The sequence below is a fragment of the Caenorhabditis elegans genome, chromosome I (assembly GCF_000002985.6).
Source record: "Caenorhabditis elegans chromosome I".
Taxonomy (NCBI): domain Eukaryota; kingdom Metazoa; phylum Nematoda; class Chromadorea; order Rhabditida; family Rhabditidae; genus Caenorhabditis; species Caenorhabditis elegans.
Genome location: NC_003279.8, coordinates 11,280,587 through 11,294,313, shown reverse-complemented (window position 1 = coordinate 11,294,313; position 13,727 = coordinate 11,280,587). Strand labels below are relative to the sequence as shown.

At 35.3% G+C, this 13,727-nt stretch overlaps 3 protein-coding genes and 7 non-coding genes across 10 annotated transcripts; 5 read left to right on the top strand and 5 right to left on the bottom strand.

The window, feature by feature from the left end:
- The first annotated feature begins 149 nt into the window (after window positions 1-149).
- Window positions 150-1,652, top strand: Y53H1B.2 (Slit-like 3 protein). The gene is made up of 4 exons (NM_060498.7): window positions 150-207; window positions 250-449; window positions 1,108-1,350; window positions 1,424-1,652. The coding sequence occupies exons 1-4, from the start codon at window positions 162-164 to the stop codon at window positions 1,601-1,603; spliced, it is 669 nt and encodes a 222-aa protein (NP_492899.1). The 5' UTR covers window positions 150-161; the 3' UTR covers window positions 1,604-1,652.
- A 684-nt stretch (window positions 1,653-2,336) lies between these two features.
- sru-47 (Serpentine Receptor, class U) lies at window positions 2,337-5,273 on the bottom strand. The gene is made up of 6 exons (NM_060497.3): window positions 5,052-5,273; window positions 4,407-4,616; window positions 3,890-4,042; window positions 3,032-3,141; window positions 2,884-2,986; window positions 2,337-2,640 (listed from the first exon to the last, which is right to left on the bottom strand). Exons 1-6 carry the CDS (start codon window positions 5,268-5,270, stop codon window positions 2,446-2,448), a joined length of 990 nt encoding a protein of 329 aa, NP_492898.2. The 5' UTR covers window positions 5,271-5,273; the 3' UTR covers window positions 2,337-2,445.
- Window positions 4,831-4,883, bottom strand: F36D1.18. Its single transcript, NR_050551.1, has one exon. It is a non-coding gene; the product is annotated as an Unclassified non-coding RNA F36D1.18 (non-coding RNA).
- On the top strand, window positions 4,831-4,883 carry F36D1.16. Its single transcript, NR_050552.1, has one exon. It is a non-coding gene; the product is annotated as an Unclassified non-coding RNA F36D1.16 (non-coding RNA).
- A 1,222-nt stretch (window positions 5,274-6,495) lies between the features above and the next one.
- Window positions 6,496-6,566, bottom strand: F36D1.19. Its single transcript, NR_050550.1, has one exon. It is a non-coding gene; the product is annotated as an Unclassified non-coding RNA F36D1.19 (non-coding RNA).
- Window positions 6,567-6,802: 236 nt separating this feature from the next.
- F36D1.22 lies at window positions 6,803-6,879 on the bottom strand. The gene has a single exon (NR_050548.1). It is a non-coding gene; the product is annotated as an Unclassified non-coding RNA F36D1.22 (non-coding RNA).
- On the top strand, window positions 6,803-6,879 carry F36D1.17. Its single transcript, NR_050549.1, has one exon. It is a non-coding gene; the product is annotated as an Unclassified non-coding RNA F36D1.17 (non-coding RNA).
- Window positions 6,880-7,752: 873 nt separating this feature from the next.
- Window positions 7,753-11,888, top strand: sre-22 (Serpentine Receptor, class E (Epsilon)). Its single transcript, NM_060496.2, has 9 exons — window positions 7,753-7,861; window positions 8,010-8,148; window positions 9,141-9,262; window positions 9,308-9,476; window positions 10,174-10,330; window positions 10,522-10,644; window positions 10,703-10,839; window positions 11,538-11,646; window positions 11,704-11,888. The coding sequence occupies exons 2-9, from the start codon at window positions 8,024-8,026 to the stop codon at window positions 11,839-11,841; spliced, it is 1,080 nt and encodes a 359-aa protein (NP_492897.1). The 5' UTR covers window positions 7,753-7,861; window positions 8,010-8,023; the 3' UTR covers window positions 11,842-11,888.
- F36D1.20 lies at window positions 9,853-9,904 on the bottom strand. Its single transcript, NR_050546.1, has one exon. It is a non-coding gene; the product is annotated as an Unclassified non-coding RNA F36D1.20 (non-coding RNA).
- On the top strand, window positions 9,853-9,904 carry F36D1.21. Its single transcript, NR_050547.1, has one exon. It is a non-coding gene; the product is annotated as an Unclassified non-coding RNA F36D1.21 (non-coding RNA).
- Window positions 11,889-13,727: the final 1,839 nt, after the last annotated feature.

The window sequence follows — 13,727 nt, the reverse complement described above, 5'->3', positions numbered from 1 at the left end:
CCTTCTCCCCCATCATGAGTCACCTGTCCTGGAACTCTCTCCAGGGCCCCATTGTCCCGTCCGCCCGCCCATCAGTGTAATGCCATGTCAGCTGTTGTGGGGAGCATGTTTTTGTTATATAAAATCCGGCGGGAGCCGCGTCAGTGAGTGCTCAAAGTGCGATGCGTTCAGCTCTCTGGTTGTTCCCGGTCTTCTATTTGGCTCAAGGTAAGCTTTTTCCGAATTTTCGAGCTCATCATTAACTTCCAGGCTACGTGTTCGACTGTCTTGATGATTGTGAATGTGATACTGTCGATGAGGTGATCCATTGTCACAACGGGGACCGTACAAAACTTAAGCTACCGGCCAGCTCTCGACTCCGTGGATTTCCAGTCATCGGGCTCACCTATAACAAAATCGAGAGACTTCCCGATGAGGAGACACTTCTTGCGAAATTCCCGGATTTGAAGGTACGTTTTGTTTTAGATTTTTTTCTTCCAGTTTGACCATTTTTAAACTTGCACCAATTAGAAACATTAGCCACGCCCCCTGACAATCGCTGATTGGTCGAATTAACTTCACCCGAAGTTTGACACAGTTACCCCATAAACCAGTTAGGTTGCAATTAAACCGACATCACTGGTTTCCTTAAATCTACCAACAAACTACAATTACAAACTACAAACTACAAAATAAAAACTAAAAACTAAAAACTACAAACTACAAACCCGACATTTTTGAAATTTTGAATTTATAATCAATTTTTTGAAAACTTCATACCCCTATAGGACCCCTCCCCCCACTATTCCTGCAATAGAAAAAACGTGGTATTTTCTAAAACTACAGTCATCCCACAGTAAGTATTACCCTACAGTACCCCTACCGTACCACTACAGTAAAATTCCAACAATTTTCCTACAGTAATACTACAGTACCCAAAACCTTTCCGTACTCACACAGTACCTCTACTGCTTCACTACAGTACCCGGCAATCCTACAGTACTCCCCTAGTACTTTCACAGTACAACTATAGTACCCCAAAACTTAGAGTACTTCTACAGTACTTCTACAGTACTCCTACCGTACCAGTACAGTACCCCAACACTGTCTATAGGAAACCAATTCCAGATCATTGACGTCGAGCGCAACCCGGATTTCGATTGCACCACTGTCAATGACTACGAGCACATCAAAATCGTGTCCGACTGCTTCAAGAACATCACCGAAATCAGCAAAGTACCAAAATTGTTCCGCCCGACGAGAGAATGTGATGTGGCTTGCCAGGCCTCAAAACATTACGCCAAGCTCCACGAATACGTGCTCTCACTTTGGGAGATCCTCAAGGACAAGTACGAGAACTTTGATCTTGATGTGAGTTTTCAGAAAGCAGCCGACAATTAAAAGGCTGAAATTTTGGAAAAAAAATATTTTTTTTGTGCTTCAGACCACCCTCCGAGACATCCAGGACTTTTTCACATTGGTCGTGAAAAAGATCAACAACGTCGGACAGGATATCAATAACCGTCTGGAATCCGCAAAGACTGCTAGAAACCACCCGAAACAGGTCACCCCAATGCCAGATCTTACCGAGGTTCAGATTCAGGGAGAGGAGACTGATGTTTAACCTTTTTTTTTGTAAATTAATGTGGTATGACCAATAAAGACTAGATATTATCCGCTGAAAATTGATAGTTTTCACTGCAAAAATAGGATTCAGCGTGAAAAATCGCAAATTTTGACCCCCATATTGACTAGGATCCGACTATTTTGGTTTTTCACCTGCCGACCGCGACGCAGCCGCAACGCGCGCCAACTGTAAAACCTTATTTTGGGTGGAATTACATTTTTTAAAGATTGAACAACAGTAACAAGGTGTCAACTATTGGGAATAAGAAATAAAATATATATAGTCGCGGCCGGAAACTTTACGGAGAATTCAAATTCAAAATTAGTTTTCCATGAATATTACTTTTAGACTCCGTCTTTTTCAGTCTGCGTTGCGGTCGCGTCGCGGTTTTTGCTAAAATTTCAAAGTTATCGGATTCCAACCGATATGGGAGTTAAAAAAACGGAAATTTCACGAAGAATTCAAATTTTACAATAGATTTCAACGGATATTGAGTTTTAATTACCTTCTTGTTATGATGCGTTGCGGTCGCGTCGCGGTTTTCACTGAAATTTCAAAGTTATCGGAATCCAGCCAAAGTGGGTGCTAAAAAACGGAAATTTTAAGGAGAATTTGAATTCGACAATAGTTTTCAACGGATATTGAGTTTTGATTATCTTCTTGTTATGCTGCGTTGCGGTCGTGTCGCGGTTTCCATTAAAATTTCAGAGTTATCAGAAATAGACCAATATGGGTGCCAAATAATCGGAAAATTTGCGGCGAATTCGAATTCCACATAAGTGATACATAAATATTTGAAAAAAAAAACAGTTTTTCAATAAAAAAAATCAATAAATTCATCAAATCGGTTGCGTCGAAACAGATGACGTGGCATTTCTCGGAAAACTTGAAACAGTAGTCTTCCGTTTGTACCGCCCGAAAAATGGATGAGTAAGATAAAAAGCCCATGGCTCGAATACTGTTGCTGTGTCTATTGCAATAGGTCTTATGGATAGAATGTACCCAATTAGAGATGGGTCTCGAAGGGAAAGTACCTGAAAAAAAAATTTTGGGAAATTTTTTTTGAAAGTATTCGAGCGGATTGATGAGTTTAGGAATGAATCATTAAAATTTTTTTTTTTTGGTTTTTGGTTTTAAAGGGGAAATTTTCCAGCTCAATGCTTCATGACACAAAATTGATCAAAAAAATTTTTTTTTTTAAATTAAAAAAAAAAATAAAGACCAAAAAATGTTCCATTAACTATTCAATTCTCAAAAAATCAATAAAAAAACCTTACCACAACTATACCATTCACCAAAAATGGTATAAAAACCAACACCATAGTAATAGTCAATGACATTTCCGCTTTGTAGTTTTTATTGATATTTCTGTTGAAAAATCTAAAAGTTCCTTATAAATTTCAATTATAAAGCCTGAAAACTTACTTTTTTTGAAACAAAATATGTCTAACTTTAACCATCATTGTGATATTTATGGAGAATGTGAATAGGGTGCAGAAAAATGAGGTGAGGAGGTGGGTGTACTCGTTGATACGCTGAAAATTATAAATTTTCAATAGAAAATTTGGAATCTGCGTAAAATTTGCGGATTTTTGAACCCCATATCGGCTAGGTTACGATGAAGTTGGTTTTTGGGGTTTGACCGCGACGCAGCCGCGACGCGAGTGAAAATTTATCATTTAAACAGGGCTTTGGCAATATGGAACACAAAATTTTGAATTGTTGATGAAAATTCCTAAATTCGCAAGGAATCGTGAATTCTGTCATAATTGGTTCTGCTGCGTCGCGGTCGCGTCGCGGTTCACATGCTAAATTTCAAATGGCTTGGAATATAGGCAATATGGGGCTTAAAATTTCGGGTTTTTAATGGAGAATTCGAATTTTGCAATGAAATTCCATGGAAATCAATTTTAAGTGATTTTGGTTTTTCGTCAAGCTTCAACGCGGTCGCGTCGCGGTTCACAAGCTAAATTTCAAAATTCTTGGAATATAGACAATATGGGGCTTAAAACTTTGGATTTTTGATGGAGAATTCGAAATTTGTAATGAAAATCGATGAAAAACAAATTTTGAGATTTTAACTTTACTCTTTTGGCTGCAACGCGGTCGCGTCGTGGTTCACATGCTAAATTTCAAATGGCTTGGAATATAGGTAATATGGGGCTTAAAATTTCGGGTTTTTATTGGAGAATTCGAATTTCGCATTGAAAATCGATTGAAAACAAATTTGACAGATTTCAACTTTACTCGTTTGGCTGCAACGCGGTCGCTTTTTAGACATACCACTTTCAAATCTAACGTAAACATTACTGCGCCCATTGGGTACGGTGCAGTAAGCTGGGTACAGTGTCCCACTGCGGGGACCATGAAAAATGTGAAGCAGCACGGAAGAATTACAGTAATTGGCAGTGAGAATTTCATGAAACGTCGGCAAATCTGAAAATTCAAAAGTTTTACTTTAAAAATCTGAATTCTACGTAAAAATTGCAAAGTTTTGACACCCATATTGGCTAGGTTCTGATAAATTTGATTTTAGAGGGAAACCGCGACGCGACCGCGCCGCGCGTCTCTTTCCAAATATTTTTTCCAGGGTTTTCTTTATTTTTCCCGGTTTTTCATAGACTTTCATATGTCAAGTTATTGAAATATACACAAAACTTCCTCTAAAGACAAATAATTTTTTGAGCCGCGTTGCGGTCGCGTCGCGGTCCAGACCAACAAATTTCAAAAAAGTCAGAACATAGTCAATATGGGGCTTAAAATTTCAGAAATCTTACGTAGAATCCGAATTTCGACTTACCTCATTATGATTTTTCGGGTAAAACACTATAATCGCCCGATTTGCACAAAAAATTACAGGGAAAAGCATAGAGACATAACTTGAAATGAATGCGATCAGGTAGGGAAGCTTCAGGACTTGGTTTGGAGCAATTTGAGCACAAATTGAGGTCAAAATCCCTGTTGCTGGAATTCGCACTACAATGAAATCCGTGATTATGTAGAAGAAATTCTGAAAAAAAATATTTTAGACAGATTTTGAATGAATTTTCGGGAAAGTTAGCGAAAGTATCAAATTTTTTTGTGTCCAAATTTGAATTCTCGACCGAAATACCTTTGATTTTTTTGAATTTTATGTTTGGTGGCCTAGAAATCCAAAAACTAGGCCACCAAAAATATTCATAAAAAATAAAAGAAAAAATGTTATCATTATCTTATTTTTTTTTACTCAAAGATATCAATTTTCCGCCGAGTTACAGCTGTTTGAAGTTGGTGGCCTAGTTTTGGATTTCTAGGCCACCAACTTCAAATGATCATAACTCGGCTGAAAATCATTATTTTTGAAAAGAGTGCTATATTTAAAATTTTAAGCTCTATTTGTTAACATTTTCAAAACATGGTTATTTATCCTGGGTTACTGCACTTTTCGCGTCGAGACCCAACTCACCGCAATTTGCATGAATAAAAATGCCATAAAAAGGTGTTTTTGTATTGATGACGCCATAGTTGTCTGATTTGCGTCAAAAAATAACTTTGCCATTTTTCCTACTATATAAAAAGTGGGAAATAGGTAGAAAGGGCCGAGGAGTACTGTTATTTTAGGGAAATCCAAAGAATTCCATTGGAAATTGTAGGAAATGTAGTCGGATTTGTTGTAGATGTCCATTCTGGAATTTTTTAGAGTTTTAGAGGAAGTTTGGGTATAATTTGAAAAATTTTAATAAAAATTTTTTTCCGAATTTTCAAAAAAAAATCCAAAATTTTTCAAAAATTTTTTTTCCAAAATTTTTTATTTTAAGGAAGTTTTGAAAGCGGAATTTATTTTCAGTCTAAACTCACTACACCTGACTATTTTATACACTTTTAATTAGACCGGAACGCCACGATATCTCACCATGCTTCACTGAATTTTAAGACGAAATTTCAAATTTCACGCACATTTTTTCGTAGGCTACAAAGTTTAGCTTGAAAACACAATTTTCTGGCGAGTTATGAGCACTTGAAGTTGGTGGCCTAGAAACACAAAACCTAGGCCACGAACTGGAAAAAAATTTTCTAAACGTCAGAACAAGATAATTAAACTGGTAATACACTTTATAACCACAAAAACTGTCCTAAAATAATTGGTGGCCGAGTTTTCCCCATTGTAATAATTTCTAGGCCACTGCTCAAGAATTCAAAATTAGTTGTAATTTTTCATTTTTTTATACTAATTTCTGTCCTTCAAAATAGGACAACATATATTTTAAAGAAGGCTAAACCCAGTTTTGAAGTGATGGCCTAGAAAACTCGACTTCGGCCACCAATTTCTAGCGACCCTAAATTGATATTTTCGAGTTTCTGATATAACTGATGTACTGGGGAAGTCCTAAACTATTCGAAAATGCGTGTAAATGTACAAAAAGAAAAAATATAGTTGATAGCCTAGAAATGAACAAAAACTCGGCCACCAACTTAAACCTGTTGTAACTTGGCGGAAAAGCAATATTATTGAGCGTACTAAAAACTGATTTTTCGAAAAATATTTCACAAAAATTAATAGCTCACCCATACATCGGTCGTTCCTTCATGACTTCCTTATATTTTTTTCTGAAAAAATGAAAGCTTTCTGGGCAAATTACAAAATAGAAATTTTCTCGGGAGTATTCATGAGGCGCGGGGGGCTTTTGCTGAAAAAAAAAAACGGAAGACAATAATTAGAGAGGAAGCGTGGGAGACGTATTCTTCAATGGATAGAATGTGTTACGTGACAAATAACACGGAATTTTTGCACTTCTGGAGGTTTGAGGATTGGTGGCCTAGGAAAATTCAAGTTAGGCCATCAATACCATTTAAAAAATATGCTAAAAAGTTTTAATGAATATCTGATTTTGTTTGACCTAAAAATATTAATTTTCCGCCAAGTTACAGTTATTTGAAGTTGATGGCCTAGTTTTGGATTTCTAGGCCACCAACTTCAAATTCTTATAAATTGGCTCAAACATGATATTTTAGAATATTTCAAAAACTTTTTGGCTTCAAAACATTAATAGTTTTCCGTTTGTACATAAATTTTGTACGTAGAATCTGTTAATAGGTCAGAATAGCCAGTGGCCTAGAAAAACAAAAAAAAAATCGAAAAGTTAGGCCACCTACATAGTAATTATTTACTGTAATAAAAAACTAGTATACGGGTTTTAAATTCACTCAAAATATATCAAATATCAATTTTCCGCCAAGTTACAGCAGTTTGCAGTTGATGGCCTAGTTTTGGATTTCTAGGCCACCAACATCAAGCCGCAATAACTCGGCGAAAAATCAATATTTTCAAAAATTGAAAAATGTGTAATGTAGGCAGAAAATACACCTATTCGGCTTTCCAATATTTAAAAAAAATCCGTAAAATTTTTTCCCGACAGGGAAATATTGTGATACCAAATTAAAAATTCCTGAAAATAAAGAGCATTGGCGTGAAGCATAACTTAATCATATTTTAATTATTGCTCTCTTTTTTCCTTTTTTTCTTTTTCCGGTGACGTCCTTTTGTGCTTTTTCGAATAAATTTTTAATGAGATGCTACATAGTTTTTTGGGATTTTTATTTGAAATTTTAGATTGATATAATTATTAAATCTCCGGGTTTCAATTTTTCGCTTTTTAGGTGTTGCAAAAAAAAGATTCCTTGAATTTCCCTGAATTGGAATAAATTTGAATTTTGTGGGATTTTTAACGACTTCTAATGAAATGATAAAAATTATATATATATAGAGTGTCTCATTTTGGCTTGATCTCCGTAGATCTACAAAAAATGCGGGAGAAGAGACTGATTTTGCATGGTTAAGAACGTGCTGACGTCACATTTTCCTGGGCAAAAATTCCCGCATTTTTTGTAGGTCAAACCGTAATGGGATTGCCTAGCACTACGTGACACGGTTTTTTGGATCCCTTTGAATCTCAGACCTAGATATCTTTTATTATTTCGTAAGATGATTCCAGTAGTTTTCACAAGATGACGAACAATTTAATCTTTTAGTTTTTATGCGAGAAAATCAAAATCTTAATTAAATTTTTCCCTAATGAAATTCCGGAATAAAGTGCAAGCAAACAAAAGGGCGGAGCCTAAAGCTTCAGTAGTTCGGTTGGATTACCTAAGTTCAAAGCACCATTCTAAATTCTATAACCTTAAGCCTTTTGCAGAAATTTTTTCTAATAAGTAATTCCAAAAAAATGAAGAAAATGCATCTTATACACACTCACCACCACCACAACCTACAAGTTGGTAAGTCCCCCCCACCGAAAAAGCTCTATATCTCTGAAACTACTTGAGATACAAAAAAGTAGTCAACTAACAAATTGTAGCCCTGAAAATTTTCTACATTTTGGCAATTAACAAAACTCCGATATCTCTTCTTAGTTCCAAGTTACAGACGATCCAACAATTATGGCAATTTTCATCCGAAACTCTCATCAAATGCCGAGCAATGCTGGAGTTTTTGTGCAGGCCGTGCTCTTTTTGCTCAGTTTTGTGTGTACTGTTGTCGGTGTTAAGATTGCGTTAAAATTTACGTAGGTTATCATTTTAGGGAGATTGTGGCCTAGTTTTGGAATTCTAGGCCACCAAAAGTTTTAGCCGGGGGGAAATTTTTAATTTTTTTAATTTTGAAAAAAAAGAAAAAAAACTTGAATTTAATCCGTTTTTTAATATTCAAAAATCTTAATTTACCGTCGAATAATAGGCAATTTAAGTTGGTGGCCTAGAAATCCAAAACTAGGCCACCAGCTTTAAATTACTGTAACTTGGCTTAAAATCAATATTTTTAACGCAACAGAAAGAATATGAAACAAATGCTGGGGAATGTTTTTTCACGGCCTAACTTTTCAATTTTTCTAGGCCATCATGACAAATGTAAATTTCTTAGGTCGTGGCTTAGAAATCCAAAACTAGGCCATCAACTTTGAATATTTGTATTTCATCGGAAGCTCGATTTTTGACTATTGAAATGAACAGTTAATGAAAAAAATTACTAGTGGCCTAATTTACCAATTTTCTAGGCCACCAATTTAAATTCCACAGTTCAAGCCGGCTTAGAAAACTCAAAAGTTAGGCCACCACATTCATTTCTAATTCTACAAAAAAGTTAAACGTATCAAGTTGTTTTTAGTTAATTAAAATTTTGAATTTAAAAGCAAGTCGGAGCAAAAAAAAAGTTGGTGGCCGAGTTTTGGATTTTTAGGCCACCAACTTTAAACGGCTCTAGCTCAGCGGAAAATCGATATTTCTGAATAGTTCAAACTAAATTACAAAATACAAAAACATACTATTTTGTGGATAAATTTTAAATCGTGGAGCTTTTGAAAGTTGGTGGCCTAGTTTAGGAATTCTAGGCCACCAATTTCAAATTTCTATAACTCGACGGAAAATCTATATTTCTGAGTTCTGTAAAAATCTAGGAATGATGATTTGCGATCTTGAACAGTTTTCAACAAAACTTTTGAAAAAATACAGTGGCCTAGCTTTTTCTAGGCCATCAAAACAAACCAAAAAAGTTCATTTTCAGAATTTTCCACAAAAACCAGCGAAACATCTTTATTGCCCTACTGCTTCTCTGGTTTGAGCTCCTTATCTGCCGAATTCTTTTGTGGGCATTTAAATACAGTCTGGCTATTGAAATAAGTAAAGGTAGGCACCCATAGGCAGGCAGGCAGGCAGACATTTCTCTTCCAGCTATCGATTGTGACGACGAGTGCCATCATTTGGGACGGTGTAGCTTTGAGAAAAATAAATTTGACCCAATTTTCATTTCTGCAATTATGAGATATCACTACATGTTTTTTGTGCTCGCGACTCCGGTTGGGATACTTGTTGAGCGGATTTTTGCGACCGTTTTTGTGAAGTAAGGAATTCAGAGTTGAAAGCCTAAAAATTCTCTTTTAGACACATTTTTCAAATTTAAAAAATATTGATTTTAAACCGAGTTATGAGCATTTGAAGTTGGTGGTCTAGAAATCTAAAACTCGGCCATCAACTTCAAACTTTGCTAAAAATTGATATTTTCAAATTGTTGAAAATTTATTTGGAAGAACAAGAAAATACTCTTACATAAATTTTTGAAGTGGCCTAACTTTCAAAAAATGGTGGCCTAGAAATCCAAATCTCGGCCACCAAGTTTTGTAGCTTGTTGGAAGGCTTGGAAGGACATATTCATTTGTTATGAAAGCCGTTTGAAAGAGTAGAAAAAATTCTAAGCAAAAAATTTTAAATAGTGGCCTAACTTTATAAAGTTGATGGCCTAGAAACCCAAATTTCCGAAAAGTTAGGCCACCAATTTTTAAATTTTTTTCAAAGAATAGAAAAAGGTTGGGCTTTTTTATAGTTTTATTTCAGATTACTTGACCCAAAAACATCAGTTAAGTTAAGCTCAGTTTTAAAAAATTGGTGGCCGAGTTTTGGATTTCTAGGCCACCAACTTTAAACGGCTCTAGCTCAGCGGAGTTAACATTGTGGGAAAATCAAAAAAATTAATATTGTGGCCTAGTTTTGGATTTCTAGACCATCAATTTGAAACGGCCAGGATAAAAAATGTTTTCCAGAGACTACGAAAAAGAGAGCCGTTATTGGATCTTCGGCTTGATCTTCTTCTCCCAAAACATGTTCGCATGCACCATGTCAGTTTTCACCACGACAATGGGTGCCACGTTTCATTTTATAATTTTAACGATTCTAGGCTCGTTATCTGGCTCGGCGGTGGTAAGTAGATTTTTTTTTGAAATTCCCATGATTTTATATGAAAACTGTGAAAATTTGGATTATTTTGACAGAAAAATTAGCAAAAACTGTTAAAAATTGAGAAAGATACGGGGATTCGAAAAATTCAAAAAAATTCAAAAAGATTTTTTTTCCGAATTTTCAAAAATTCCAAAATTCTCAAAAGCTTCCAGATCTATGCTCTAGTTGAGTATTTCAATCAACGACGGCTCACAAAACTGGAAAATGAGCACCGGACTACAAACTACACTCTGAGCATTCGCTACCAATTGAAAGAGAATTTGAAGACGTTGAAGGTAGGCGAAATTTTTTTTTTAATTCTAAAAAAATTTCAGATCTAAATTTTTTTTCCAGCTTATGCGCCAGTTTTTCATCTCAATAATTGTTATAATTATTGCAATGGGACTTGCAAATTATCTTCCAATTCTATTAAAATTAGATGAGGACACCATTTTGACCGTCCGGACATATATGGATTATATTTTCCATTCGTAAGTTTTTGAGCTTGAAAACGCTAAAAAAGTTGAATCTAACAGTTTTTAAAAAATTCAAAAATATTACTTTTGAGCCGAGTTATGACGATTTAAAGTTGGTGGCCTGGAAAACCAAAACTAGGCCATCAACTTTGAAGCGCTGTAGCTCAGCTTGAAATGAGAATTTTTGAACGCAACAAAGGCTTACTGATAGATAAGATTACGGTTCTTTTTCTTTTAAATAAGTTTTGGTGGCCTAGAAATCCAAAACTCGGCCACCAACTTCAACTGGCCGTAATTCGGCTGAAAATTAATATTTTTGAATGTAAAAAAAAACCAAATTATATAATAGATAAGTATCTGTCCGTTAATTAATTGTGATCTAGTTTTTAAGGCCATCAGGCCATCATTTCTCCTTGCCGTTTCAAATTGATGGCCTAGAAATCCAAACTAGGCCACAATTTTAAGTTTTTTTGACTTTCCCGTGAAATTTCACTCAAATTTGTTGCTGAGGTCAAAAATATGGATTTTACGCTGTTTTAAAACCGTTTAAAGTTGGTGGCCTAGAAATCGAAAACTAGGCCACCAATTTTAAACGACTATAACTCGGCTGAAAATCAATATTTTCAAGCGCACTAAAAACTATTTTTTAGGCAGTTTTATACTCAATTTTTAAAAGCATTGAGTTATTTTAAAATTATTGAAAAAAATTTCAGAAATCCCGTGTTCCTTGTCCCGACTGCAATTTTCACCATTGAACACTATAGGAAATATGTGCTGAAAAAAGTAAAACTCGGCTTGGGAATGCGTCACGAGAGTCGGAAGGTATGTACCTGGAAATTTGAAACAAAAATTTAGAAAAAAAAAACGGAAAATTTTCAGATGGACACCCGGAAGCTCCGCCCACAAATTGCCACCAAGGAAATTGACACTTTTTTTGAAATTTTTGTGAAGCAGCTAGAAGGAAGTCCACGAAAAATGCAGTCGGGAAGCTTTAAGAGGAATAAAAATATTATGTGAAATTTTGTGTAGGAGCATTTTTGGTTGTCGAATTTTGTTGATTTGTTTTTTTTTGGAAAAATAAAATAGCTTTCAAGATTAAGTTTCAGACATTTTTCAGACTTTTTTTTTCATAATTTTCTGACGATTTTGGCCTTTTTTTTGCCCGAATTTTGTAAAATTTGGAAAAAAACCGAAGAGCAATTTTTGGCGGAAATTCAAATTTTCTGAGAAAAATTTTGGAGGGAATTCTAAATTTCTGAGAAAATTTTGGCGGGAATTCAAATTTTGTGAGAACAATTTTGGCGGGAATTCAAATTTTGTGAGAAAAAATTTGGCGGGAATTCAAATTTTGTGATAAAAAATTTGGCGGGAATTCAAATTTTCTGAGAAAAAATTTGGCGGGAATTCAAATTTTCTGAGAAAAATTTTGGAGGGAATTCTAAATTTCTGAGAAAATGTTGGCGGGAATTCAAATTTTTTGAGAAAATTTTGGCGGGAATTCAAATTTTTTGAGAAAATTTTGGCGGGAATTCAAATTATGTGAGAAAAAATTTGGCGGGAATTCAAATTTTGTGAGAAAAATTTTGGCGGGAATTCAAATTTTCTGAGAAAAATTTTGGAGGGAATTCTAAATTTCTGAGAAAATGTTGGCGGGAATTCAAATTTTTTGAGAAAATTTTGGCGGGAATTCAAATTTTTTGAGAAAATTTTGGCGGGAATTCAAATTATGTGAGAAAAAATTTGGCGGGAATTCAAATTTTCTGAGAAAAATTTTGGAGGGAATTCTAAATTTCTGAGAAAATGTTGGCGGGAATTCAAATTTTTTGAGAAAATTTTGGCGGGAATTCAAATTTTTTGAGAAAATTTTGGCGGGAATTCAAATTATGTGAGAAAAAATTTGGCGGGAATTCAAATTTTGTGAGAAAAATTTTGGCGGGAATTCAAATTTTCTGGGAAAAATTTTGGAAAATATTCTGTGTCAAATTCCACTGCATTTCTTGGCAATTTTAACTTAACCATAAATTTTTGGCGAGCAATTTTGTCAAATTCCTGATTTTTTCCAAATTTTTGCTTTTTTCATGATATTCCAGTGATCGAAATTAATAAATTCACAAGATTTTTTCATTTTACAGATTTTTTTCCGTATTTCTAGGCTTCTGGTAACGTTACCCAGGCCTATCGCCTTCTTTTGGATTTTTTTGAGCAATTTTGGGTGTTTCCAGTGACAAAAATTAATAATTATAGGTTTTTTTTGTGAATTTTACTTTTTTCTGTAATCGTAGGTTTCTTGTATAGTAACCCTAGCCTACCTTCCAAAAAAAAATTTTTTGGTGAGCAATTTTCAATGTCAAATTCTCATATTGTTTTTTTTCTTTTTGCTTTCTCAGGAAATTCCAATGACCAAAAAAAATTTTTTGGGGTTTGGTACACATTGTCTTACATTTTCCTACATTTTCCAAAAAATTACGTTACCGTAACCCACTCCCGGCCCCCGGCTAGCTTCTTCGGGCCGTCTGACACTTGAGGAATAATCATCAAAGATGAAATACATAATGTACATAAAGTGAAAAACACGGGCGGTTCCCTCCCTCCTTAACCCGAACGGGGTACCCCCCCCCCCCCGCGAGAGAGCACACCGAACACGGAGAGTCCCCCCAGTCAAGTCGCTGTCGCGGCAGACACACACTGAGACAGTGTGCCTGACGGCCGAGACGCAGAGAAACGCGACGCGCGACAGCGACGCGTCGCGGTCGCACATCTCTTTGCCACCACCTGTGTTTGCCACGTTTTTAGGCGTTTTTATCGAAATTTTCGAGAGTTTTTGTTGATTTTAATGAGAAATTCGGGATTTTTACGACTAGGAAATTTGGTTTTTTCAAAGATTCCTTTGGCGAGAAATAGGT

Coding starts and splice junctions, on each gene's coding strand:
- sru-47 (NM_060497.3), bottom strand. CDS start 5,270: ATGGACATCTACAACAAATCCGACTACATTTCCTACAATTTCCAATGG. Junction 4,617..5,051: donor TTTTATTCATGCAAATTGCG/GTGAGTTGGGTC, acceptor ATTTTTTTTCAG/AATTTCTTCTACATAATCAC. Junction 2,987..3,031: donor CATATTTTGTTTCAAAAAAA/GTAAGTTTTCAG, acceptor AGGAACTTTTAG/ATTTTTCAACAGAAATATCA.
- sre-22 (NM_060496.2), top strand. CDS start 8,024: ATGGCAATTTTCATCCGAAACTCTCATCAAATGCCGAGCAATGCTGGA. Junction 9,477..10,173: donor TTTGCGACCGTTTTTGTGAA/GTAAGGAATTCA, acceptor AATGTTTTCCAG/AGACTACGAAAAAGAGAGCC. Junction 11,647..11,703: donor TGCGTCACGAGAGTCGGAAG/GTATGTACCTGG, acceptor GAAAATTTTCAG/ATGGACACCCGGAAGCTCCG.
- Y53H1B.2 (NM_060498.7), top strand. CDS start 162: ATGCGTTCAGCTCTCTGGTTGTTCCCGGTCTTCTATTTGGCTCAAG. Junction 208..249: donor GGTCTTCTATTTGGCTCAAG/GTAAGCTTTTTC, acceptor ATTAACTTCCAG/GCTACGTGTTCGACTGTCTT. Junction 1,351..1,423: donor ACGAGAACTTTGATCTTGAT/GTGAGTTTTCAG, acceptor TTTGTGCTTCAG/ACCACCCTCCGAGACATCCA.